Source organism: Gymnoscopelus microlampas, assembly GCF_963454915.1.
Source record: "Gymnoscopelus microlampas genome assembly, chromosome: 22".
Taxonomy (NCBI): Eukaryota; Metazoa; Chordata; class Actinopteri; order Myctophiformes; family Myctophidae; genus Gymnoscopelus; species Gymnoscopelus microlampas.
Genome location: NC_139959.1, coordinates 38,150,638 through 38,178,606, shown reverse-complemented (window position 1 = coordinate 38,178,606; position 27,969 = coordinate 38,150,638). Strand labels below are relative to the sequence as shown.

At 42.5% G+C, this 27,969-nt stretch overlaps 1 protein-coding gene across 2 annotated transcripts in view; it reads left to right on the top strand.

Annotated features, from left to right (window-relative positions):
• The window catches only part of galnt11 (UDP-N-acetyl-alpha-D-galactosamine:polypeptide N-acetylgalactosaminyltransferase 11 (GalNAc-T11)), a 52,352-nt gene extending 24,564 nt beyond the window's left edge, over nucleotides 1–27,788 (top strand). For both annotated transcript variants that reach the window (XM_084048884.1, XM_084048885.1), the window contains 11 exons: nucleotides 764–1,047; nucleotides 6,610–6,733; nucleotides 8,671–8,837; nucleotides 9,423–9,551; nucleotides 16,956–17,199; nucleotides 21,487–21,604; nucleotides 22,021–22,173; nucleotides 23,215–23,421; nucleotides 23,714–23,818; nucleotides 25,036–25,173; nucleotides 25,961–27,788. In XM_084048884.1, the coding sequence (XP_083905010.1) occupies nucleotides 804–1,047; nucleotides 6,610–6,733; nucleotides 8,671–8,837; nucleotides 9,423–9,551; nucleotides 16,956–17,199; nucleotides 21,487–21,604; nucleotides 22,021–22,173; nucleotides 23,215–23,421; nucleotides 23,714–23,818; nucleotides 25,036–25,173; nucleotides 25,961–26,092 (1,761 nt within the window). In that variant the 5' untranslated portion in view covers nucleotides 764–803 and the 3' untranslated portion in view covers nucleotides 26,093–27,788. The remainder of the gene's footprint in view (nucleotides 1–763; nucleotides 1,048–6,609; nucleotides 6,734–8,670; nucleotides 8,838–9,422; nucleotides 9,552–16,955; nucleotides 17,200–21,486; nucleotides 21,605–22,020; nucleotides 22,174–23,214; nucleotides 23,422–23,713; nucleotides 23,819–25,035; nucleotides 25,174–25,960) is intronic.
• The last annotated feature ends 181 nt before the right edge of the window (nucleotides 27,789–27,969 follow it).

The following is a 27,969-nucleotide window of genomic DNA, read 5'->3' as shown; positions in this document are numbered from 1 at the left end:
AATGTACTTAGTTACTTTACACCACTGCTAAAAATAAACCTTGATATGACTTGACTTGAGCTGCAATTAAACTGTAATATACCATATAATGGTACCATATTATTATACTGAAGCATTAAGCATGGTAAAAAAGGGGGACAAAAGGTGCACAACATTAAGCCTGGTTGGCATACTTTTGTGGCTGAGCATCATGTGGCGGCCAGGGCATCATTCAAACACTGGAATGACTCCGGTAGGCCCAGACAAGGTGCAGTGTTTGAGGAGAAGAAACTCACCAATGCAAAATCTAAATGTGCTGCTCGATCTGTAAAAAGACAGGAGAACACTCTGAGAGCAGAATCACTTGCTAGTAAGCTACAAAGTCTGAAAGTGTTGTTTTTATTTATTTTATTTTATTTGTATGTTGTTCCTATATGTATGCTCTATGGACCCCCCGTGTGTCTGGAATAAAGTTTGAATTGAATTGAATTGAATAATACAACCACCTTAAGGACTACTGATGATCAGTGTGTGTATTCCTGTACAGAGTTGACCTCAGACATAGACCTACTGTACTTATGAACATACATAGGCCTACTGTACATAGACCTACTGTACAAATGCACAGAGCAAATACCTTTAAAACTTGCTAATTTGCCCCCAAAAAAAAAAATGTTTTATACCATGGGGTGACTGCAAAGTTTGCTGCTATTTGTTTCAAAAAGCTGCCTACATGTACTGTTCTTCAATCTCTCTCTTTCTCTCTCTCTCCCTCTCTCTCTAGCTCTAGCTGTGTAATGTAAGACGATGCTCTCTCGCCCACCATGACCGGTGCAACATGGAGGTATTTCTTCTATGGTTGCCTCTTCACCTCGGTCACCTGGTCCGTCCTCCTCTTCCTCTACTTCAACCTGGGGAGCGACCCCGCCCGCCTCCGCACCCCCCTGTACCCCCGCAACAATGGACCCTTCCACCAGCAGCAGCCAATCACTAAGGGCCCCTTCCCTCAGAAGGCGGGCGGAAGGGCGCCGGTGCCCAATAAGGGAGCAGAGCTGTCTCCTGAGATGGGTTAGTGACTTTTCTTTGGTTTTGTTTGCTTTTTAATTCCTCCCCGCACACAGTTCTGTGTGTTGTCACTGCTGTTGTCCTCCTATTGGCTCACCTGCCAGTGAGGAGCCCCCACCGGGAGGACATAGAGCCTTCGTCCTACTCCTCCCGCCCAACACCCCTCACTGACAGGTGCTCACTGAATATCACCCTCCCCGCCCTGCTTCCCTTCCCCGAACCTGGGCCGATTGTGTTCGTATAGACCATACATGGGCAACTGGCGGCCCAGGGGCCACATGCATGCGGCCCCCAGGTTAATATCAGAATACTGATATATTATTGATTTCAGCTGTTCAACAATTCCAAACATGCAAACATGACCCGCTTTATTTACTTCTGACTAGTATTCAAATGTTATTGTCCTTTTTATGTCCAATGTATTTGTATTTAAGTTCATAAAGTTAACATAAGTATAACTAAATGCATTTGAAATTAAATAAAAATGTAACTTTTCGGGATTCCAATTCAAAAATAGCAAAAAAGAAATCTGGATTCCAATTCAAAAATAGCAAAAATAGCCGATCTACACGCTCAAAACGTGTCGCTCTGCGGTGCGTTTTGAGCTTGTAGATCGGCTATTTTTGCTACTTTAGTGTGACATAGAATGGCGAAAAAAGTTAAAATACGGAGAGACAGTATATGCAATGTGGCCCTCTGGAGTGAGTGTGGAAATATAGTGGCCCTCTCCATCATCAAAGTTGCATCACCCCTGGTATAGACGCTCAACAAAGCCAGATGCACCACGGTGGATTCGAGCCAACAATTAAATAATTTAAACATTTGACCAAAAACCATCAGTACTGGAGTTCCTGGTAGGATAGAAAACCAGCAGTACTAGATGTTGTTTTATTTTATTATTCTTACAGAGCAAAATACATCCAGACAGACATCAGAACCCCCCAAATACCACATATTTAGATACTGACATATATTCCTTTATTAATCCACAAAAAGTTAACAACATAGACAATAGACATAGGTATTTTCCATTCACTACTGTTAAAAATCTATAAGGTGCCAAGGTGTTTCTTTTCTTCTGACCTTATCCAGAGTTCGAGCCCTTGGTCAGACTGGTCAGTATCTGGTCAAAAACTCTGGATCCCCAACCCAAGTTGCTCTCCTCCGGATTCCATTGGCTATATTTTTTAACAAAGAGCATTTTTTATTTCAGATCCAGATCTACAGCGTCGAGGCCGCCATTCTTTTTGCTGTGGGACACAATCTTTCTCTTAGTGATTTCATAATTAGTTGTCCATATGAAGTTCACACACATCTTATTCATTTTTGTTAAATATTTTCTCGGTGGTGGGAATACCGTAGCAAGAAAAATGAGTGCCGATATTGAATATCTTTTCTGTATTTCCACTTTGGACCTACGTATAAGAGACATTTATACCAGAATATTTATCTATTTGCTCTTGTAATTTTGTGATTCTCTTCTCCCAGTTTTTTTTCTCCAAAAAACGGTTTCCCTTACTTACATACAGACCCAACATTTTCATTTCATATTTAACTATTGCATTTACATGTGGGTTATTTTCCTCTACTCCCATCCAGACTCCTTCTGTTTCAGTTCCAGTTTATCTTGGTTTCTTAATATTATTATTATGATGATGGAAATGTCGTCTGCATAAGCCAATGCTACTACTGTCTGACCTGTACTAGTGGTACTTATTCCTTGTATATATTCACATCCTTATTTATTCTTTTTAACAGTGGATTAATAGCGAGAATATACAAAGCTGCACTGACCGGTCAGTCCTGTTTAACTCCCTTCTCTATCTCAAAAGGATCTGTTAGAACTCCATTGACATTGATTTGAACAGTAGATCTCGCATACATCAGCCATATTAATAAAACTATTTTTGAAAAGCCATGTCTTTTCTTCACCATCAGGGTTGCATTGCTCATGGGACGGCCTTGCATGCCGTGCAGGAACCTATTCTGACCAGGAGCACGCGCAGGCACACGCATAGATTTAAAACAACTTTAAATTCACACCTCAACAAAGTTTACAAAGGCTCCCGACTCACACCAGGTGGTCACATTAACATAGGAATGAGCCTAGATGCATATCAATTGTCCATTGTGTGGCCTGTAGTGTAGGTGTTAACCCATTGAGACCTGAAGCCGAGTCTCCTAAATCTCAACAGTATTCTGAAAAACGTTTGTTTCTATATCAGTGGTCCTCAATCTTTTTCATGTCAAGGACCCCCAAAATGATATGTATTTGGCCGCGGACCCCATCAAAATATTTTGTTCCAGGGACCCCCCAGAAGCAAACATTTGAGTTAAAAATGTTCGCTTTAAAAAAATATATATTCAAAGATTTGCACACATTTTCACAATTTTTCAAAAATAGCAGATCTACAAGCTCTACAAGCTCATAGCGCGGCACTCGGTGCCGCGCTATGAGCTTGTATATCTGCTATTTTTGAATAGCCCAAAGTGTGAAATAATGCTTTTTAGCTCAAATCTAAAAATGACACAGTTCCAGGTCTTAATGGGTTAAGCGACGTGCGAGTCACGTCATTAAAGTAGAGTGCAACCACGTTCCAATTCAGCATTGCAACACTGATCACCATCCAAAGGTAATCACGGGAAATATAATCAAATGCCTTTTTTTGGTCAAACCCTGTAATGTAGAATTCCTTCTCAGTGCCTGAAGTTATAATGTAGCTAAATATACAAAGTTTATCCCTCTTAAAGGACAACTTTGGTTTTTTACAACCAAGGTTTATATTTTAGCTTGTAATTAAAGTAAATAAAAGATGAGTGTTAAAAATTTTAAATTTACTGCTTTCTATAGTTTTAGCAATTTTCACAATCTTTTTTACAGTGTTTTCACAGTGGGCGGGGGCATTCTGTCCGGTGGCTAAATATGTATTTTTTTAACACATTAACCCGCGTTTTCTTTATTATTATTTACAGTAGCTCTTCTAGCCCCCAATAACTCACATCTGGCCATCTCAGACAGCCGAACCTTTTTTATTGTGTAAAAAAGGCATATTTAGCCAGCGGACAGAATGCCCCCGCCCACTGTAAAAAATATCGCAAAAAATGCTAAAACTATTGAAAGCAGTAAATGAAAAAAAAATCACACTCATCATTTATTTACTTTAATTACAAGCTAAAATATAAACCTTGGTTGTAAAAAACCAAAGTTGTCCTTTAACACAGACATTAATGGCACGTTTGTTGTTCTTGTTCAAGAATTTGATCTCAAATGTTAATCAATCTATTCATTATTACTTTGGCAAGTTTTTTATAATCTGTATTCATCAATGTCAAATGTCTATGATTATCTAAATTTCTCCTGTCTCCTTCTTTATGCAACATTGTCATCACTCCATGGTAAAATGAGTTACTTAATCTACCTTCGTTAATCCCTTTATTGAAAGCTGCAGTAAGAGTGAGAAGTACTGGTTCAAAGCATGGCATTTTTTAGCGGTGCCAACCGCTCTACACTTGACTTTGTCCGTATGTCCGTCCGTCCGTCCGTATGAGCACGGGATGAGCACGGCAAAGAAGCAACACATACAAACACACGCACACACACACACACACACACACACACACACACACACACACACACACACACACACACACACACACACACACACACACACACACACACACACACACACACACACACACACACACAGACTTGGAGATTGCCTATGCAATCTCTCCTCTCATTGGCCACACGTGCCACTGCTTATCAAAGAGGGGTCCAGGGACCCCCAGCGTATGTTATGTCCGTCCGCCCGTATGAGCACGGGATGAGCACAGGATTTTAAACAGCTGTAACTCCAGTTTGCAGCATGCCACCAAGTCCACATTTGGTATGTGGACTTAGACCACCAATAGGGACGAGCATGAATTGCTGAAGTTATCAAAGAGGGGTCCAAGGACCCCCCGCGTATGTTATGTCCGTCCGCCCGTATGAGCACGGGATGAGCACGGGATTTTAAACAGCTATAACTCCAGTTTGCAGCATGCCACCAAGTCCAAATTTGGTATGTGGACTTAGACCACCAATAGGGACGAGCTTGAATTGCTGAAGCCCCACCCCCTCTGTCTTCCCATTGGCTGGCCTTTAAACAGCCATAACTCAAGTTCGCAGCATGCTACGGAGTACAAATTTTGTACATGGACTAAAGCCACCAATAGGGACGAACTGTAATTACTTAAGCCCCGCCCTCTCTGTCTTCCCATTGGCTGGCCTTTAAACAGCCATCATTCCAGTTTGCAGCATGCTACCAAGTACAAATTTGGTGAGTGGACTCAGACCACCAATAGGGACGAACTGAAATGAGTTAAGCCCCGCCCCAAAGGCACCGCTTCCTTCACACAGGGTGTGATTTTACTTCTTCCTTTATAATTTCACCCGAGGAGTGATATCGTTTCCTCACCAGACAAAGGTTGAATATCTTCTAAAACTTCAGATATTTTATTAAAATGGGCTCAACTCTCCTATACATTTCAGAACACAACTCTTCTTCTCTCTTTGACCACAAGACCACAAGGCCCTCTTTTTCATTAACTGTTTCTAGGAAGTGTTTTTCGCTTAATTTTTTACACAGTGACAGAGCTTTAGAAATAAGGACTCCTGAATCAGATATGGTAGTAAAACCAGCCTCCTTTTTTATATTAAACAAAAACTCATTATTGTAATTATCCAATTCCTTTTTTTAAATCATATAATTCTTTCTTTTCACTCTCACTCAATATATTTTGTTTTGTTAGCTGGTCATATCTGTGATTGTGTTGTGATTGTGATCAGGGGCCAGTTGCACCACCTCACACTAAGTTCAAACTTAGCCTAGTTATAGCTTAAATGGCTTTTAAAAAAGCCATTTAACCATTTAGCCGGGAAAGTATCTGTGTCATTTTTAGATTTCTTTGGCTATTAAAAAATAGCAGATCTACAAGCTCATAGCGCGGCACCGAGTGCCGCACTATGAGCTTGTAGATTTGCTATTTTCTGTTTTTTATGTGAAAATGTGTGCAAATCTTTAAATATATATATATATATATATACATTTTTAAAATAAATATTCAAAGATTTGCACTCATTTTCAAGATTTTTCAAAAAATAGCAGATCCCCAAGCTCATAGCGCGGCACTCGGTCCCGCGCTATGAGCTTGTATATCTGCTATTTTTTAATAGCCAAAGAAATATAAAATGACAGGAGATACGCTCTCCCAGATTGAATGTGTTTAAGCTATAACTAGGCTAAGTTTGAACTTAGCGTGAGGTGGTGCAACTGGCCCCCCTGTGAACCAGTAGTACTAGAGGTCCTGGTAGGAAGGAAAACAAGCAGTACTAAAGAGGGATGGGTATCGTTTGATAAGTACACATATATATGTTCATGTATACATACGTGCTAATGAAAACAATCGATAACTGTGTTATAAGAGAAACTCAAGGGGAACCTATACACAATGTCGAGCAGATGGGGCTAAAAGCTCACATTCCCTAACGTTTCTTTTCTCTCTCTATCCCCCCCCCCCCCCCAGGTATGATCTATACAGCGTCAGACCAGCAGATCAGAGATCAAGGTTATCACAAACACGCCTTCAATGTTCTCATCTCCAACAGACTGGGCTCACACAGACAGCTACCAGACACCAGAGATACACAGTAAGAACACACACACACACTGACTGACTGACTGACTGACTGACTGACTGGAAACCCACAGCCGGACGACTGGTAGCGATGTGCGGGTCGGGTTTTTTCATGACCCGCCCCGCCACGGAACCCAACCCGCCTCAACCCGCCCCGCGAACCCATATATGACTCTATGGCTCAACCAGCCCCGCGAACCCATATATGACTCTATGGCTCAACCAGCCCCGCGAACCCATATATGACTCTATGGCTCAACCAGCCCCGCGAACCCATATATGACTCTATGGCTCAACCAGCCCCGCGAACCCATATATGACTCTATGGCTCAACCAGCCCCGCGAACCCATATATGACTCTATGGCTCAACCAGCCCCGCGAACCCATATATGACTCTATGGCTCAACCAGCCCCGCGAACCCATATATGACTCTATGGCTCAACCAGCCCCGCGAACCCATATATGACTCTATGGCTCAACCCGACCCGCGGTGGAAAAAAAAAGATAATCATCATCATCATCATAATAGCTCAGATTTATATAGCGCTCTTTTAAGTACCCAAAGTCGCTTTAAATGTCTACAGTAGCACAACATTGTCATGGGCTAAATAAACAAGCATGTTGTTCAAAATAGTTTTTTGCGTGTGAGAGCGGCTGACCCGCTCACCCGCAGCCCGCATAATTGCCTCTGAAATCCTGACTCGACCACCCGCGCCGCGGGTTGACCCACGGGTTACGGGTCGGCCCGCTCATCACCAACGTCTGGTCAATACGTTTCAATGAGAATGCGAGCTGAAAACATTTTTTTTCAATTCCGCCCGGAGTGTTGTTTTGTTTTCACGTAGGCGAGTGGAGGGTCCGTGAGAACGACTGCATTCATTGTCTGATGGGTTTCTACTACGCAGACCACACACACGCCCATATACTGTTATCATCTAGATCAGGGGTCGGCAACAGGCGGCCCGCGGGCCGAAATTGTCCCCCCAGAAATAATATCTGGCCCGTGAGATAATTTTGAAAAATTTTAGAAAAATATTTTTTTTAATTCGGTTTAATTATGTTAATGTTCACATTGTTGGTGCCATCAGTCACATATTAGTAAAGATACAGTATGAATGATTTACTGAAAAGTGTTATAAAAAAAGTATTAAAAATGAATGTTAAAATAATTATAAATACTTATTTCATAGAACCTGAACCCACTTTTGAAATCATGCACTCATAAACACGATGCATTTTAAAGGATTTATAACATTTTATAGCTAGATTAGAGGAAAATGGAGAAGAAAAAAAAAATCACCAGAAAAATCGCCTGTGCTGATATTTAAACCGGAAAAAATGTTGATTTATATTGGTCAAACAGAACCGAATTAGACCCAAATTAGACCCGAATTAGACCGAGTTAGACCCGAATTAGACCCGGGTTGTGCACGCACAACCCGGGTTAGATTAGACCCGTGTTGTGCACGCACATGCACGCGCGCTGCGCGCGCGTGCATGTTCGCGGGGAGGCCCGGCCCGCGATGGAATGTCTGGGAGTGATATTGGCCCTAGGCTTATCTCAGTTGCCTACCCCTGATCTAGATATAAAACATTTAGAAGGGAAACATTTCACTTCATGTGCAATGAAAGTTTCACTTTTTAAATTATATTAAGTGAAAAAAACGTGAACAAATTAAAATTATTCTCCACAATATATATATATATATTTTTTAGATGATCCTATATAAACTTGTCTCAATTAATTCAGCAACATAATTAAGTCAGTTATTGTTTCTAAATGTCTGTTTTGATTATTTTCAGTTAATTGCCCAAACCTAGTGTGTTGTAAATTGATAATGTGTGTTTTTAAATTGATATGCTTGTGTTGTAAATTGGTGTGTGTGTGCTTGCGCGTGCGCACACGTTTGTGTTGTAAATTGATGTGTCTCTCTCTCTGTGTGTGTAGGTGTAGGGGCAGAGTGTATGCGGAGGGACTACCTTCTGTCAGCGTAGTGATCTGTTTCTTCAACGAGGCGCTGTCCGCCCTGCTCCGGACCGTCCACAGTGTTCTGGACCGCACGCCTCACTACCTGCTGCACGAGATCATCCTGGTGGACGACCACAGTGAGCTGGGTGTGTACACACACACACACACACACACACACACACACACACACACACACACACACACACACACACACACACACACACACACACACACACACACACACACACACACACACACACACACACACACACACAGTATTCTAATTTGGAATACTTCAAAATTGTAAAAAAAAAAAAAAAAAGTACAGTACTTGAGTACATGTACTTAGTTACTTTACACTACTGGTGTGTACACACACACACAGTTTGTATTACTGTACTCGTGAGGACCTAAACATTAGGACGGCATTGAAAATAGCTGAAAAGTATTTGAGAGAAGAAAAATAGCAGATTTACAAGCTCATAACGTGTCATGCCGCACAATAAAGTATAAAATAAGTTAAACTCTAACCCTAACGTCTGAACTAAAGTTCTAAAATGTCTAGTCCTAACCCCAATTCAAATCTTTTTCTAGTGGTAAACCTATCTCTAAAAAAATCCTGTTTAACCATAAAACAACTCCCTCACTCACATAAAATCAAATCGTGCGCACACACACATGCACGCGCACACACACTGGTGTTGACTGTTGTGTACTTTGCTGTGTGTCAGACGACCTGAAGGAGACCTTGGACAGGTATGTGCAGCAGTCCCTTCAGGAGAACCTGGTCAAAGTGGTGAGGAACCAGAAGAGAGAAGGCCTCATCCGAGGACGCATGATAGGAGCCTCGCACGCTACTGGTGAGACCTCACCTCCTACACCTCCCAAATCCTACCTCCTAACCCAGGGGTTCTCAAACCTTTTTATGCCAATGATGTATAAAGTACTTGAAAGCCACACTTGAGTAAAAGAACATATGTCTTGCTTTTCATAGTGTAAAGAAACAAAACGGCCAGAAATGGCTTCTCAGAATGGTTTCTAACGTATGTTTCTATATCAGTGGTTCTCAATCTTTTTCATGTCAAGGACCCCCAAAATTATATATATTTGGCCGCGGACCCCCACCAAAATATTTTGTTCCAGGGACCCCCCAGAAGCAACGATTTGAGTTAAAAATGTTCGCTTTAAAAATATATATATTCAAAGATTTGCACACATTTTCACGAATTTTCAAAAATAGCAGATCTACAAGCTCGTAGCGCGGCACTCGGTGCCGCGCTATGAGCTTGTATATCTGCTATTTTTGAATAGCCCAAAGTGTAAAATAATGCTTTTTTAGCTCAAATCTAAAAATGACACAGTTCCAGGTCTTAACACTCGCGTGACTAAGCAATCAATGGGACCGATTTTGAGAATTGAAAGTGGCTTAACTTCTCTCAGGAAGCTCTGAGAAAGTTCCCCTTTCATGACTTTTCCTGTTTCAAACCATCTCCGTTTTTTTTTTTTTTTTTTAACTCATTATAAATATGAAATACATACCATGTATCCCATCCCAGCCGTTTTATTTCGGCTAAATTGATCGCTCTCCCCCTCTCTCCCCCTCCCTAGAGCACTTTACACCTCGAGACCCCCCACAGAGCGGCCCGTAGACAGCAGACTTTGCTGTGGCCATGTTGCCATGTCTGCTTATTCTAAGCGACTTTGGGCTTGTTTTTCCACGTCTTTCTATTATTATTATTATTATAATTATATATATAATTACATTATAATGGTAATAATTTTCTACTCCACTACAGCTCAGAGGCAAATCTTGTACTTTTACTACACTACAATTATTTGAAAACTTTAGTTACTTTGCAGATATAAATATATTTTCATACTTGTTTAGATTAGAGCTCCATGTCCTTTCGTAATTTTTTTTTTATTAGGTGAATATTTATATAAAAAGGCCTAACCAGGGACTGGGGTTGCAAATTAGCCTCGGCTATAAACCCCACAATGGTTTGATGCCTCACTGTTTTGTCAGGGCACAACGCATGCAGTAACATTTTCATAGACCTGACTGCTCATTTCTCTCGCAAAATTTGGCAACCCAATGCTGCGCCAACAGTACTGATCTACAAGCAGAGGGCTCGTCAGCCAGCGACTGTTTTATGTTTGTAGATCAGATATTTAGCGCAGGAGTAGCAGGAATGAGCACATGTGTGGAACATAGCGATGTGTTCTCTTGTTACGCTGACAGGCAGGAGGAGAGGAGACGTTTCTGTCAGCGTGAACAGCTGATAGAATGAGAGCTTTACGCTCAGACAATAATGTGAATATTATATAATATAATATTGGTTTGTCAAGAGATATCCATGTGTTTTGGACAATGGAGATAGTCACGTAATTAGACAGTGGCTTCAGCGTTCATATAGGCTCCATGTTTCCCTCAAGAGTTTAATGTGACGCTACAGATTGCACTGTTTTATACGCTTTTTTTATAAACATTTTACAGAATCTGCAGTTACCATTACTACTAAATTACTACTTTTTAAAATGTTTCTGCCTGCAACAACAGAGTGAGTGAGCTGACTGACTAACTGACTGAGCAGAGTGGAGTTGAATGGCTATTTAAAAGACAATGGAACCCCCCACTGGGTGGGTGAGAAGGTGTCAGTCAGTCTGGTCCAAAGAGGTGAGACAGGAACCAATAGCAGAGCTTGATTTCTTGTCCAAATTGACCGTTTAGCAGGCTGTGTGTAGGATAATGCAACCCCAGTCATGCCAGTGTTAATGGGTTAAATAAAGCAATAAAACACTGGATAATTTGTCCCAGTACCATTCTTACAGGTGAATGATCTCTCATATATGCCAGTGTGTCTAGCTTACATGCCCAAATAGCTTGTGGCTAGATTCACTACTTTCAGAATTGCTCTCAAGTAGTTCAGCTACTTTGTTTCACCACGTAGCTCGGTTGCTATGACAAAAGTTACATTGCTACATTTTCAGTGACACAACAACATCAAAGAGCACAACATGAGTTGAGTGCATTTTGTCCATTACATGCCATTTCACTCCTTTTGTAGCTACTTAACTTCTGAGTTTTGAGGGGTTTTGGTCAATCCCACCAAAGAAAGAATTCTCCATCTCGTCCATTAGTCAAGTGTTTCACCCAATCACTCAATGGCCTGATGCACTATTTCCTTATGGGTTCATGAAAAACATCATAAGAGCCTGTGCCCTTATCAGCCAGGTACTAAAAACAAAAACCTTTCATTCATACAAACATAGAAACACTTCAGAACCATGTCAGCCTGCCCTCACTACTCTTCTCACAAAGACGCTTCCGTGCCAGGGACCCGTACACAGAACACAATGAGATGCATACTTCCTATTTTCTCAAATTCAAAACCCAGGCCTGTGCGCTAAAAAGGTCTGGCACAGAAAGTATGTCGCCAAGGCTCTTCATCAGGTCAAACACACAGAGTTTGACCTGATGAAGAGCCTTGGCTCGAAACGTTGTCAATAAAATTTCACTGGAGCAGACGAGTGTGCGGGTTTATTCTTTTTCTTCATATTACTTTCCAACCCAGCACCTCAATGAAGTGATGTGCGTATTCTATTAGTTTTTACAGAAAGTATGTCACCATGTCCATTATGGTCCTATTGTACCTATACAGCACATACTGTAACAATGGACATAATGTTGTACTATTGCACCAAACACTGGACAGCAGGCAACATGTTGATGTGAGTGCCTTAATTAACCATTAACAAGTTTTGATTTTATAACGGTTATGGAAAGCATGAAACATGTTCATCCTTTACAACCAACCATCCAATATATATTTTTGGAATATGGAATGTGTTCCAGTTGGAATGTGTTACAGGGCCACAAGAACACTCCACAGGGGCCCAATTAAGCCCGCGGGACTCCAGTTGAATATCACTGGTATACATTGTTATACCTTTCAATCCGGGACAGTATCTGTGTCACATTAGTTGTTGCTATATATACCTGTATAGAAACGTTTCTCAGAAAACTTAGGTCAGGATATAGCAGGCGTTTTTAAGAGTCGGCCACAGGTCTAAATGGGTAAAGGCAAAATCACGCTTTTGTAGCGGTTTGGATTGTGTAGTGCAGTGATATTCAACTGACGGCCCGCAGGCCAAATTCGGCCCGTGGGGAGTTTTCTTGTGGCCCTGGAACACATTCCATATTCCCCAAATATATAATAATCTTGGATGGTTGGTTCATGTACAGGATTACCATTTTGAAACATGTTCATAATTGTTAACCAAAACTCGTTAATGGTTAATAATTAAGGGGCCATTGTGTGCTAGTAGGCTACAGCTATGGTGTCCATTGTTATAGGTCTTATAGGACGATAATGGACATAATATGTCCATTTTGGTGACATACTGCTTCATACTACGTTTACGCATTTTGATGTTTGTGAGGATAATATCTGTGCCAGACCTTTATGCTGCACAGGCTTTGATCTTGGATTTGAAAATATAGGAAGTAGGCATTTCCATGTGTCATGTGCACCGGACCCCCCCCAAGGGTCTTTGTGAGAAGGGTAGCCTAATGGAGCCAAGCTGGCATGATGAAAGTGTTTGCGAGTTTGCGTGTTTTTTTTTTCTTTTATATTTGAGCTGGCATTTCACATATCAGCCATTTGACATGGCTGATAAGGGCACTGCTCTTAAGATGTGTTTTCATCATTTATTTGGTGTTATTAATAACATCCACTCTAAACTCTGAAATAGTTACAAATGAATGGTCTGTGATGGATGAACTGCACTCAAAAGCCCTGTTGTGCTCCTTTATGTAGTTTTGTGTGCATTTTGTCCAGCTTCCATCTTCTCCATCTTCATCCACTGCTCTTATCACCTGGGTACTCAAAACGAATGGAAAAAACGTTCATTAATACGAGACGCTTCTATACCAGGGACCCGTGGACAGAACACACTGAAATGTCTACTTCCTATTTTCTTAATATCAAAAACGTATCAAAAACTGACACAGAAATGTTCCTCTCAAACATCAAAATGCATGAATGCAGTATGAAGCAGGCCCTAATAAGTTACCATAATGGACATAATGTGTCCATTATTGTGTCCTATCGGACCTATAGCACACAACAAACGGTTTTGTTATCACAGTCTTGTGGCCCCTGACTTCAAGTCATTTTACAAATGTGGCCCCCTGCCTAATCTAGTTGAATATCCCTGGTGTAGTGGTTAGTGTTATTTATCTTGCCAAGATGTAACTCCAAATATTGGTCAGAAATCTTCAAAAAGCAATGGTTGCTCTGTTGATTATTAGACATTGATATTCCAGGGCCGCTGTGGTGCACCGAAGAGAAGATGCGTTTCCTCATTGCTTTGAGATAATGTGACCTTACAGGTTTTGTTTTTTGCATTGCCAAATATTTGATTGAAACCTTTATTTCAGGGAAATCCATTGAGACCAGGGTCTCTTTTTCAATGTGTACAAAAGAACATTCACAACAATTGTTTTACAGACATGACAAGGACAGCAAGGTACACATAAAAATAAAAAGGTTGCATTGTGCATGTTATATTAAAACCATATATTACTGTACACCAATATATTCCATTGTGTGTGGTATGTGCATGTGGCCTGGCACAGAAGTGTCTTTGTAAGAAAGACACTCCTTGAGACAGGCTGGCCTCCATGTTCGTATGAATGAAAGGGTTTTGTTTGTTGTTTATGTTTGAGTGCCTGGGCTTACGGTATAAGCTTTGTTCTTTCATGAATCATTAGTTGAGAGCTATACTGTAGATCAGTCAGCCCGGAACACCATTGAGTGACTGAATGAAACAAATCTAGGTAAAAGCTACAAGTGGATGTATGACAGGAAATTATTTCTTTGGTGTCATGGACAGAATCCACTTAAAACTAAAATATACGACTGTGTTAACTCATTAAGACCGGGAACACATCTGTGTCATTTTAAGATTTATTTTGGCAATTCAAAAAATAGCAGATATACAAGCTCATAGCGCGGCACCGAGTGCCGCGCTATGAGCTTATATATCTGCAATTTTTTTGAAAATCGTGGAAACTTTGTGGAAATCTTTGAAAATATGTTTTAAGACGAACATTTTTAACTCCGCTCTCTGTACTTCTGGGGGTCCCTCACTGGAACAACATATTTTGAGATGGGGGTCCGCGGCCAAATACATATACATTTGGGTAGTCCTTGTCATGGAAAAGTTTGAGAACTGCTAATATAGCAACATACGTTTTTTTTCAGAAAACTGTGACACTCACTAAAAATGACACGGATTATTTCCCTAAATGGGTTAAAGCGCGAGTGGTTGGATATGGATAATTCTGTCTTTGATGTGATGGACAAAGTCCACTCAAAACTAAAAGCTATGACGGGGAAACTCCAAACAACTAGTGTTTGGAGATGGAGAATTCTTTCTTTAGTATGATGGACAAAATCCACTCAAAACTCAAACATAGCCGGATGGAGATGAAGAATTCTCCCTTTGATGTGCACTCACAATTCACAACTCACAAAAACAGCACAACAGCTGTTTTTATGTTGATGTGCCACTGAATTAAGCAATATTACACGAGAGGGTGTGCTTTACCGTCATTATTGGCACGCCAGTGATGCGGTCAGGAACGAGGCGAAGCCGAGTTCCGCCAGCATCACTGAAGTGCCAATAATGTAAGGTAAAGCACACCCTCGAGTGTAATATTGCGATTATACAACAGTTACCAACAAAACACATCCAAATGTATTCATATTGTGGGGCAATTAATAATAAAAATGTTTCGCTATTGTCCGTTTCCCTGTAAAGAGAAGAGTTTTTGACTGAGAGACATTAAATAGTCCCTGTAGCAGTGCTTTGAGTTTGAGGCACCGTCTCATCAACACAGCTGAGCTATCAATGCTTGCGCAGTGGAATGAATTCCAGTAGGCTATATGCTCCGTCGTACGACCGTGTCACGCGGCCAAAATAACTGATCTACAAGCTGACAACGCGTCGCGATGGCGACGCGTTGTGAACTTGTAGATCGGCTATTTTGGCCGCGTGACACGGTCGTACGACGGAGCATATACTGTAGCCTACTGGACTGTTAACGAAATGGGAGTCATTTTACTTTACACAGGAGGATATTTATAACCTTCTAACCATTGATCAACCGTAAATCCACCAAATTAACAACATAGTCCATTTTGCATAGCTGTTTGTTCTCCGGTGGCGGCGGTGGGTCAGGCTACTGTCGGTTTGTTTTCCTACCGTGGGACAGAGTGACTTCACAGCACAGCTGTGCCATATAATGGTCTAATCAGGTGCGGACTGGACTGCACTGCGGAGTGATTTATTAATGTGATTAGGCCCGTGCTATGATGCTGGTTTGAAGCACGGCTAGAAAGCTATTTCAACCAATCAGATTGCTTGGTCGGAACTACCTGTTGTATAATAGGGCATAGCAGTGGTGGACATTTTCTGGTTCCACTTCAAAATAGTCAATGCATTTTTCCCATTGGCACTTCCAAAAATATTTATATAAATTATTTTAAGCCTAGAATCAAGCCATCCAGGGTCCTGGTGAATCATGACCATAAAACGTTTGATTCTGTGAAAAAAAACATTCTTTCGCCTAAAAGAATGGTATTGGGAGAAAATATCCAGTCTCTTTATATATGAGAGAGAGAGAGAGAGGGAGAGAGTGGCTGTTAAAAAATAGCAGCTATACAAGCTCATAGCTATGAGCTTGTAGATCTGCTATTTTTTTTTATCTTGAAAATGTGTGCAAATCTTTGAATATAATATATGTTTTAAAGCGAACATTTCAACAACTCAAATCGTATTGCTTCTGGGGATTCTACAAATGTCTTCTAAATCCTTTTTTTTTTTAAACGTATGTTGCTGTAATATCAGTGGTGCTTAAACTTTTTCATGTCAAGGACCCCCAAAATTATATGTATTTGGCCGCAGACCCCCATCTATCAAAATATTTTGTTCCAGGGACCCCCAGAAGCAAAGATTTGAGTTAAACATTATATATTCAAAGATTTGCACACATTTTCACGATTTATAAAAAAATAAATAGCAGATATACAAGCTCATAGCGCGGCACTCGGTGACGCGCTATGAGCTTGTAGATCTGCTATTTTTGAATAGCCTTAAAGTGACACAGATGCGTTCCCGGTCTTAATGGGTTGAAATAGGAACGTCCTCACGTTCACCTCAAGTATAGTAATAAAAACCTGTGTGTGTGTGTGTAGGCGAGGTGCTGGTGTTCCTGGACAGCCACTGCGAGGTGAACCAGGTGTGGCTGGAGCCCCTCCTCTCCGTCCTGCAGAGGGACCGGCGGACGGCCGTCTGTCCCGTCATCGACATCATCTCCGCCGACACGCTGGCCTACAGCCCCTCCCCCCTGGTCCGGGGGGGCTTCAACTGGGGGCTGCACTTCAAGTGGGAGCCGGTCCCCCAGAACCAACTGGACCGCGACCCCACGCTACCCATCAGGTAGCTAACGCTTACTTACTTGCTTAAGGTTGTCCATCGTGTCCGATGATGACATTCCATCTCTACTACTTGTGAGTCCACCTCATGTGGCTGTGTAGCCCAATCCGTGATCCACACTGTCTGCCACAAGCAGAGCAGGTAAAGGCACTGACTGGGGGTGTAGGTGTGGTACTGGCTTCATGTCTCCTTTGACGTTTCCTGGTCCGTCGATCACCTCGGTCCTCCTCGAGCTTGTGCACTCCTTGTTGGAGGAGCTGCCGCCAGGTGGAGCGTTGAGCTGCAGTGTCCTCCAGCTGGGTCGGGTTCAGGCCGCATTTCCTCATGGCAGTCTTTAGCTGGTCTTTGTAGCGCTTTTTCGGGCCTCCTGCCAAGCGACGGCCAAGATGAAGCTGGCCATAGAGCACTTTGCGTGGTAAGCGGTCTTCTGGCATCCTAACGACGTGGCCTTGCCAGTGAAGTTGGTGCTGGGTGACTGTAGCCTCCACACTGCTGCAGTTGGTCTTGCGGAGTATTTCGGTGTGGGGGACTCGGTCCTTCCTTCCGCATGCGTAAAGACTCACAGGTGAAACATGGCGTTAATCATAAAGGTGGACACGTTACCACTTGAACCTGTGGCATATCTGATCACAACATGATCTTCTGCACCAGAAAGAAACGTAAACCTAAGACCGGTTACCACAAAACAGTCACAATCAGAGACCTCAAAAATTATAAGAGTGAGGACTTGGAACACAGACTGGAGGAACAGGATTGGTCCGACGTTCTAAACAGCACACAGGTAGACGAATCCTGGCTTAGTTTCAAAACCAAATTCATTCAAATTTTGGACAGTGTGGCTCCCATGAAAACCATCAGGGTCAAAACCCGCTCGGTACCATGGATGAATTCGGACATCCTTACTGCCATGAAAGTCAGAGACAAAAAGTGTTCTGAGCTTCATAAAAGTAGGATCAAACTAGCCAAATGTTTTAACAAAGGTCTCGAATCCCACGTAGCTAAACTTGAAAAGGAAAAAAACAAGCTAAGAAACAAGGTAAACAGCATGCTCCTGTTAGCAGAAAAAAGCTACCTCGATGACAAGATTGAGGAAAAAAAAAAAAAAACACGAGAGCTTTGGAAGCTACTCAAGAACCTCCTAGGCTGCAGCAAAAAATTGAAAACCAGGCTTTCAAACTTAAGCCTCAAGGTGAATGACACTCTCATTTCATCCAAACACGAAGTGAGTAAAATCCTCAACATATTCTTCACGACCGTAGCCTCAGATTTGGTTGAAAAACTTCCTCCACACTCTGGGAGATATGGTGAGGAGTATGTTGTCTCATTTTACGAAAAACAGGGTGTTTGCAAAGATGACTTTAAACTCTCCCCTGTGAAAACAGAAGAGGTGTTTAAAAAATTGAGTGCTCTTCATCAACACAGAGCCACAGGCCTCGACAATATCCCCCCCAAATTTCTAAAAGACTCAGCCGCCTCCATTGCTCCAATCCTTACCCACATATTAAACCTCTCCACCATACAGGGACAGGTCCCTAACGACTTCAAAAAAGCAAGGGTGACCCCTCTGTTCAAAAAAGGAAACCAATTAGACCCTGGCAACTACCGCCCTATTTCTATTCTAAGCTCCATCTCGAAAGTCATGGAAAAAATAGTCTATGAACAGGTCGACAAGTATCTTGCCGAGAAAAATCTAATCTACAAATTCCAATCTGGCTTCAGAACAAACCACTCCACTGACACATGCCTTCTCTATTTGAACGACTATCAAACAAGAGATCGAAAAGGGCAAATATTGCGGCATGGTCATGCTGGACCTCCAGAAGGCTTTTGACACCGTTAATCACCCAATTATGATCAATAAGCTCAAAGCAATAGGTTTTGATGACACGTCAGTGAACTGGATGAGATCCTACCTGGAAGGGAGGGAGCAAGTGGTGGAAGTAAACGGCACCCAGTCCCCCCCCCTCCCAGTGACTTGTGGTGTTCCCCAAGGAAGTATACTAGGACCCTTACTGTTCCTGATATATGTGAATGACATGTCGTCAGCCTGCGACTGCAACCTGTTCCTGTTCGCAGATGACTCGGCCCTGCTAGTCTCGGACAGGGACAGGCTGCAGGTTGAGAAAACTCTCAGCTCTGAACTCAACAAGATCTGCATCTGGCTCTCCGACAACAAGCTCTCATTACACCTGGGCAAAACAGAATGCATCCTCTTTGGGTCCACTCCTAACCTCAGAAAGGCAGAGAGCTTCACGATCAAAGCGAGTGATGATATCATCAAAAGAAAAAACGAAATTACCTACCTGGGCTCTATCTTGGAGGCTGACCTCTCTGGTGACAAAAATGCTGATAAAACGATCAAAACGGTCCACAAAAAAACACGCTATTTGCGGAGTATTGATCGTAAAGTCAGTAAGAAGACTCTGAAGACTCTTGCAGTGGCCCTCATACAAGGTCATTACGATTATGCATGTACTTCGTGGTATCACAACACCTCCAAGGCCTTAAAAACAAGGCTCCAAACATCCCAAAACAAACTTGTAAGGCTACTTCTTGGCCTCAATTACAAAACCCATCTAACCCCTGATCATTTTGATAGGATTGGATGGCTTAGGGTTGCGGACAGAGTACAGCAACTTGCTATGGGCCTGGTCTTCAAGATATATCACAACATTGGGATCCCCCTGTATTTGTCAAAATACTTCCAAAATGTTAATGATGTCCATGATCACAATACCAGAGGCAGCTCCACAAACCTTGTCCAACCCTTTTTTGGCTCAACAAAGGGAAGTAACTCGTTCTCATGCTATTCATCAAAAATGTGGAACGCCCTACCAAAAGGAGTAAAGGAGTGTAAAACCCTACTCTCTTTCAAAACAGCCCTAAAGATACACCTTCAGGAGGCTGCAATTGGAAAATGGCCCCTGTCTAAGTCCTAACCTAACCTACCCCCCTACCCCCCCCCTCTCTCCTTCTCCTTTTGTACATATTTCTCACTCTTCATACCAGTAACCTGTAAACTGATTGTATGACATTCTATAGTAGTTGTGTATATCTGTCTGTCTCTTATATGTCATCATGATTTGTGTGCATGGGGAACTCATTTGAAACAAGCTCATGCTTTTATGAGTCTTCCAGTTTAGTAGACCTTATTATTGTGTATTGTGAATTTGTACTTCCATGTACTGTTGTTCTCATGTCTTACTAAATAAAGTACATCAATCAATCAATCAATAGTAGAGACTATGAGGAGACTGCAAGATTCTCACAAATGCTTCATCAACTTTCCCACGGCTGTCTCAACCAGACTAGTCTCGCATGGCCAGACTGTTGCCTCCCACAATTTTAAAATTCTTCCGCTTTAGTGCTGGCAGCGTGTCTTTGGGGCTGTTTGGATTTGGCATAGCCATTTTCATGAAAGTACCACACACCTGGTCTGAGAAAAGGGGGCTGGACTGTTCCTGGCAGGCAAATGTGTATTGTCGAATAAAGTCCCCCTCCTTTAATTTCTGTTTTCTGAATCAGTGGGGTCAAACAGTGCTGGCATCGTCTTTTAGGGGCAGTTTGGAGTTGGCATAGACATTTTCCTGAATCTGAATAAAGCCCCCCTCTAACTTACCAGTTGGTAAGCCGTGTGTTGGTAAGCCGTGTGTGTACACACACACACACACACACACACACACACACACACACACACACACACACACACACACACACACACACACACACACACACACACACACACACGCACACACACACAGGATCCTACACCAGTGGTTCTCAAAACGTTTTCATGTGAAGAAGGACCCCCCAAATTGATAATGCCTTTCTAACGGTTTGTGTCTACCTGTCTTTCTCTCTGTCCCTACCTGTCTGTCTCTACCTGTCTGTCTCTCTGTCCCTACCTGTCTGTCTCTACCTGTCTGTCTCTCTGTCCCTACCTGTCTGTCTCTACCTGGCTGTCTCTCTGTCTCTACCTGTCTGGCTCTACCTGTCTCTCTATCTCTACCTGTCTGTCTCTCTGTCTCTACCTGTCTGTCTGTCTCTACTTGTCTGTCTCTACCTGTCTGTCTCTCTGTCCCTACCTGTCTGTCTGTCTCTACTTGTCTGTCTCTACCTGTCTGTCTCTCTGTCCCTACCTGTCTGTCTCTCTGTCTCTACCTGTCTGTCTCTCTGTCTCAACCTGTCTGTCTCTCTGTCCCTACCTGTCTGTCTCTCTGTCCCTACCTGTCTGTCTGTCTCTACCTGTCTTTCTGTCTGTCTTTCTGTCTCTACCTGTCTGTCTCCCAGGTCTCCTACCATGGCAGGCGGTCTGTTTGCTATAAACAGGAAGTATTTCAACGAGCTGGGTCAATACGATGCCGGGATGGACATTTGGGGCGGAGAGAACTTGGAGATTTCCTTCAGGGTGAAGACACCACTTCTTTAATCAACACACACACACACACACACTCGCACACACAAAATAGAAATGAAAAACATGTGATGTCTTGGATCACGTCACGTATACTATTACATTGGTGCAGAGCCATAGAACCACATGACATTGGTGTTGTAAACAAACAGCTGTGATAGGAGATAGAATGGAAGTGGTTCTACGTTTGTGTGACTGGTCTATCTGGCAACGCGTCACACCGCCACCTGGCATGCACACTACAGTGTTTTCAATCACTGCTGCGTCTCCGTGTAAACGCAGAATAAAAAGTCAGAACGCAACGGACTTTGTCGTTTTCTATTCTGATCGTTGCCGTGTAAACGTGGCCTTAGTCTCTGAAATATGGAGATGCAAGGTTGCTGTCTGACATGTTCCTCTCTCGGTCTCAGATCTGGATGTGTGGAGGACAGCTGCTAATAGTTCCGTGTTCCAGAGTGGGTCACATCTTCAGGAAGAGACGTCCGTACGGGTCCCCGGGCGGCCAGGATACCATGGCCCACAATTCACTGCGGTTAGCACACGTTTGGATGGACGAGTATAAGGTACACGCACGCATAATAATAATAATAACTAGAAAAAGTGCTCCTCGGAGCACAACTCTCCGCCAGAAGACTTGTGTTGGGAATGTTGGGAATGTTCTGTCTGTATAAGTGTCCTATCCGTCCTGTCTGTATAAGTGTCCTATCCCTCCTGTCTGTATAAGTGTCCTATCCGTCCTGTCTATGTAAGTGTCCTATCCGTCCTGTCTGTGTAAGTGTCCTATCTGTCCTGTCTGTGTAAGTGTCCTATCCAATTGTTACAGTATCCGCCATTTCTCAGCCATTTCGTGATTGTTCCTGTCTTACCTCACTTTGAAAGAGGCACAGACTCTTTCAAAGTGACACACGTATTTATAGGCCGTTATACCGAACATAAGAGAACATTAGAACATGTTCTCTTATGTTCTAATTCTTACAAAAAATCTGTCCTGTCTGTGTATGTTCGGAATGTTCTAATTCTTATGTTCTAACTGTCCTATCCGTCCTGTCTGTATAAGTGTCCGATCCGTCCTGTCTGTATAAGTGTCCTATCCGTCCTGTCTGTATAAGTGTCCTATCCGTCTTGTCTGTATAAGTGTCCTATCCGTCCTGTCTATGTAAGTGTCCTATCCCTCCTGTCTGTGTAAGTGTCCTATCTGTCCATTTCTCAGCCATGTCAACTCGAAATCATGCTCGCTGGCTTGGGCGCTTAGCTGTTAACTAAGCATTTGTAGGATCGAGGCCTTCCCATCTAGAGAAGCTTAATTAAAGTATCTGCTTTGCATGCAGGATTGTTGGAACTGTCTTACCTCACTTTGAAAGGGGCACAGACCCTTTCAAAGTGACACATGTATTTTATAGGCCGCTATACGTCACTAGCCAATCGGATCACACTATTTCACCGTATTGTCACGTGAGGCTTGACCAATGTTAGTCCCAGTTTCAGAAAGTGAAAACAAACTCTCCTGGCGGAGAGAATAATGCATTTCATTTGTATTTTGATTCACTTATTGACTGACTGACTGACTGTCTGATTCACTGAATGTCTCGCTGTCGTCCAATCAGGAGCAGTATCTGTCTCTGCGTCCAGAGCTGCGTGGGCGGGACTACGGTGACATCAGCGAGCGCGTGGCACTCAGGGATAGGCTGAAGTGTCACTCATTCAGGTGGTACCTGGAGAACATCTACCCAGAGATGACTCACAACGACAAGATACAACGACAACAGTTCAACAAGAGTCTGAGACGAGCCGCCGTTCTTCAGTCTGGACGGGTAACTGTCTGTCTGTCTGTCTGTCACTCTGTGTCTCAGAAAATCTTGTGTGTATGTGTGGGGGGTAGTCGGTTAATCTGTTCTCAGATCAGTGTTTGAATCTTGTGTGTGTGTGTGTGTGTGTGTGTGTGTGTGTGTGTGTGTGTGTGTGTGTGTGTGTGTGTGTGTGTGTGTGTGTGTGTGTGTGTGTGTGTGTGTGTGTGTGTGTGTGTGTGTGTGTGTGTGTGTGTGTGTGTGTGTGTGTGTGTGTGTGTGTGTGTGTGTGTGTGTGTGCGTGCGTGTGCGTGTGTAGTTGATGAATGTGTTTTCAGGGAAGTGTTTGGTGGCTCAGGGCAGAGCCAGTCAGAAGGGAGGGGCTGTGGTTCTGAGAACATGTGACCCACAAGAATCTGAACAGGTGGGCACACATGCATACATACATACATACATACATACATACAGGTATATTTTATTGATAGCATAGCCCATTATAGTAGTGATGGTCCTATGTATTGGATTGACCAGTTTATTGGGCTGATATTTGCATTTTTTTTTAAAGTGTTGTTGTGCCATGAGTACATTCAAAACACAAATATTATGCGGCGCTAAAGCAACATAACTATTTTGTTCTTTCTTTTTTGACACAAGGTTGATCTTTCACAGCATTATGTATTCTTAGGTTTTCAGATGGTGGCATACCTGTTTCCTGTTCCAGTTGATTTTCTCACGGCTTCATTTGATTGGCTCAGCAGCAGATTTGAACTGGAAACGCATGTGAAGGTGTCATGTGTGCTTCCAGTTCAAATCTGCTGCTGAGCCAATCAAATGAAGCTATGGGAAAATCAACTGGAACAGGAAATGGGTACTATGCCACAGCCAAATACATGTAAAAACATTTGACACGAAAAAGTTTGAGCACCACTGATATATCAACATACATTTTCCAGAAAACTGTTAGGATTTAGAAGACATTTGTAGATATGGCCTGCCTAGGGCAGGGGTCTTCAACGTTTTCAGGCCAAGGACCCCCTAGCTGAGAGAGAGATGAAGCGAGGACCCCCTCTATGTATAAAATTGTGTTTCAGATAAACTTTTGCTGCTCTTTTTTCCCTCTACATATATAACTCTTTGCCAAAAAATAGCCGATCTACAAGCTCACAACGCCTCGCAGCGCGAGGCGTTGTTAGCTTGTAGATCTGCTATTTTTTGGCTAAAGTTCTCCTCAGAAAAGGGATACTACTATCATGCTAGGGTTCAAGTGGTTAATGTAAAAAAATAATCCTATCACACAAAGATTTGGCGGACCCCCTCTAGTAACTCTGAGGACCCCCTAGGGGTCCCGGACCCCCTGTTGAAGAACCCTGGGTTAGGCCCTAACCCAGGGTTCTTCAACAGGGGGTCTAACCGTTAGGGTAATAAAAAAGAAGGTAAAAATTGCATTTATACAGTTGTGTCCTAAAATGTTGATGAGGTACAGTAATGTGTGTGTGTGTGTGTGTGTGTGTGTGTGTGTGTGTGTGTGTGTGTGTGTGTGTGTGTGTGTGTGTGTGTGTGTGTGTGTGTGTGTGTGTGTGTGTGTGTGTGTGTGTGTGTGTGTGTGTGTGTGTGTGTGTGTGTGTGTGTGTGTGTGTGTAGGTGTGGTCCTACAACGAGGACAGTGAGTTGGTTCTTGCAGGGTTGTTGTGTCTGGACGTGTCAGAGGTCCGCTCCTCTGACACGCCTCGTCTGATGAAGTGTCATGGATCTGGAGGCTCTCAGCAGTGGAGTCTGGGGGTGAGAACCTTTTTTACTGTCAAGGACCCCCACATGTATTTGGCCGTGGACCAGAAAAAAAATCCACATTATTCAACATTTTCGATATTTTTCAAAACATTTAAAAAATAGCAGATGTACAAGCTTGCAGTGCGGCATGACGTGACACGCTGTGAGCTTGTAGATCTGCTGTTTTTGAATAGCCGACATATAAATGGATAAAGTGGTTAAAATTATTGTGATGCTACAGTACAGTAACTATTTTTTCTGGGGACCCCTGGGGGTCCCCAGACCCCACTTTGAGAACCAATGAGATAACACAAAGATTATATAAAATATATATTTAGTTTTATTTTTCTTCATTTCTAGGACCCCCCAGTTTGAAATGCATTTGGCCACGGATCCCCATTCTTTTTTATTTTGTTTTATCTCTGAGACCCAATCTACACCGAAAAAAGTGTTTCATGAAATGAAAAATTATATTTTCTTCACGCTTTTAGAGCATATCCGTGGTTATAATGGAGATATAATTAACAATAGATGCCAAAAAAAGTAAAGTTCGTATGTTTGTCAAAAGACCCTAAAGTCCAATCTTAATTGCGTCCTGTCACACGAAAACATACTGTAATGTGTGATTACATCAGCAAGTCGGTGTGTTACAAAAGTTCCTGTTATAAACTTAAAAGTTTACTGTTACTAAAAAGTAAACAAAAACTGAAAATATTTTAGGTGAAAAATTCTCTCTCTCTTTCTCTTTCTTTCTCTCTTTCTCTCTCTCTCTCTCTCTCCCCCTCCCTCTCTCCTGTAGAAGTCTAATCGTCTGTACCAGGTTTCGGTCGGTCAGTGCCTGTCTATACTTCAGCCACTGGGAGCCAAGGGCTACGTCGCCATGGCGATCTGCGACGGCTCCGAGGCACAGCAGTGGCAACTGGAGGGCTGATGTGGATGAGGTGGTCACAGAACCTTGTTCCTGTAGGGCTGCCCCATAGATATAGACACGTAGACACCTCATTGGCCGGTGAAGTTCGTCGGAGTTGGACGTGTCTTCTTTGCGGTCGCTATATTTGGCCAGGGGGCCACCGTTCCCAGCCATTTGCAGAGAGTGTCTATAGTGGCGGGACTTCAGCCATATGTATTTCCCCCCGGAAACTATTTGTTTTCGACCAATCACAACACAGAATTTCCTGGGGCGGTACTTCCGCCAGGTTCCGGTACTTCCATTTAGACACTCAACCGGCTAGGTCTTGGCCAGCATGCGTATAGTTTCAAGCTGCTGCGCATGCCCCCTTATGAGCCCCCCCCTACACAATATGGCGCCTGAGGTGTCATACAGTCCCAGGAATCCAACGTGGCGTCTACCTTTTTATGTCTATGGGGCTGCCGCTGATGATGTCACAGGACCTTGTCCCCTAAGAGGGCTGACGTTGATGATGTCACAGAGCCCGGTACTGTATCTGATCATGTGAACTTTGACCTTTTTTGGGAAATGAATTTCTCTTTTTTTTTTCTTTGAGAGACAATCAGAAGAAGAAGGAAGTATTAGCGATTGCATCACTTCCTGTTTGTACAATCATGTTTTGTTTGATTTGAGGATTTTTTAAAGGCGATATTGATAACATTTTATGTAGACTCATAATAGAAAGATGATAATACTTCCACAGAGCTTTTAAAAAGGTACGGGAAAAAGTCAAAATTTGTTTTTGTTCACCTATTTAAACTGAAGGCAGCCGTAATCAATTGCTTGTGTTTTCGTTGGGGAAGATGCTTTTTTTTCCCCCTAAAGAGACACTTGGAGACTGCCACCACATTACAACGTTGCAAATGGCATAACGGCTGCCCTACAGATGTGAGTCGGGTAAATAACAAACCATATGCTAGGTGTTGAGAGTGACATCTAGTGAGTGGCTGAATGTTGTTTATAGCACCTTTTTAAAGTGTCTGAACAGTGAAGTGTATTCAGACCCTAGTCATGAGCTTTTGAACAATAGCTTATTTTAGTTTTTGTTTCCCTCATTGTTTTTATTTTAAACTCACGTTTTAACAATTTTGTCTCCAAATTTCAACCTGGCGTCCCTATGTTGGGCATGTTATTATAGGTGAAAATGCTCCAAAAAATAGTTAAAATAGCACATCTACAGGCTAAAGACGCATCGAGGCGTGAGCTCTTTAGATTGTCTATTTTGGCTGTTCATCGTATGATGAAGTGGTTAAACATTTCAAACAGGAAAAATTAGATTTAATTAATAAAATGTAATGTGAAGTAACTCAAATTTAACCAGAAAAGGTGTCCGTCAGGCCGGGTGAGACTCCATATTTGGGCATGACTGATGTGATATTTATGACGTCAATGTGAAAGTCCATATTTGGGCAAGACGCGTGCACCCTGGTCTGATCCCATACTTTGTAGGGACGGGTGGGTCTTATTTAAGTTATAAATTCCGCCTTTGTACTCGCAGAGATAACGTGAAATCAAGACTTTCAACTCCAGGAGACAAACTGTTAAAACTCTGAATTTGTGTTTTGTTTTTTGATCGGTTCTCAACAAGTAACGTTAAAAAAAACATGACACTGTGTGTTGCTTTTAATCAAAATGACTGAATGTTTGAATAAACGTGATGAACCTGATGTTAAAGCCATATTGTGTGTTTCTGTTGAAATATTGTATTGCATGAAGCTCAAAACGCATTTCATCCGCTTCCCAAACTATTATGAGCTCAGCAGTAGAATATCTGGCACTCACACACACAGGGGAAATGGGTTTGAATCCCGAGAAGGACATGGATTGCAGCTTTACACATGTTCAAGTTCCACTTTATT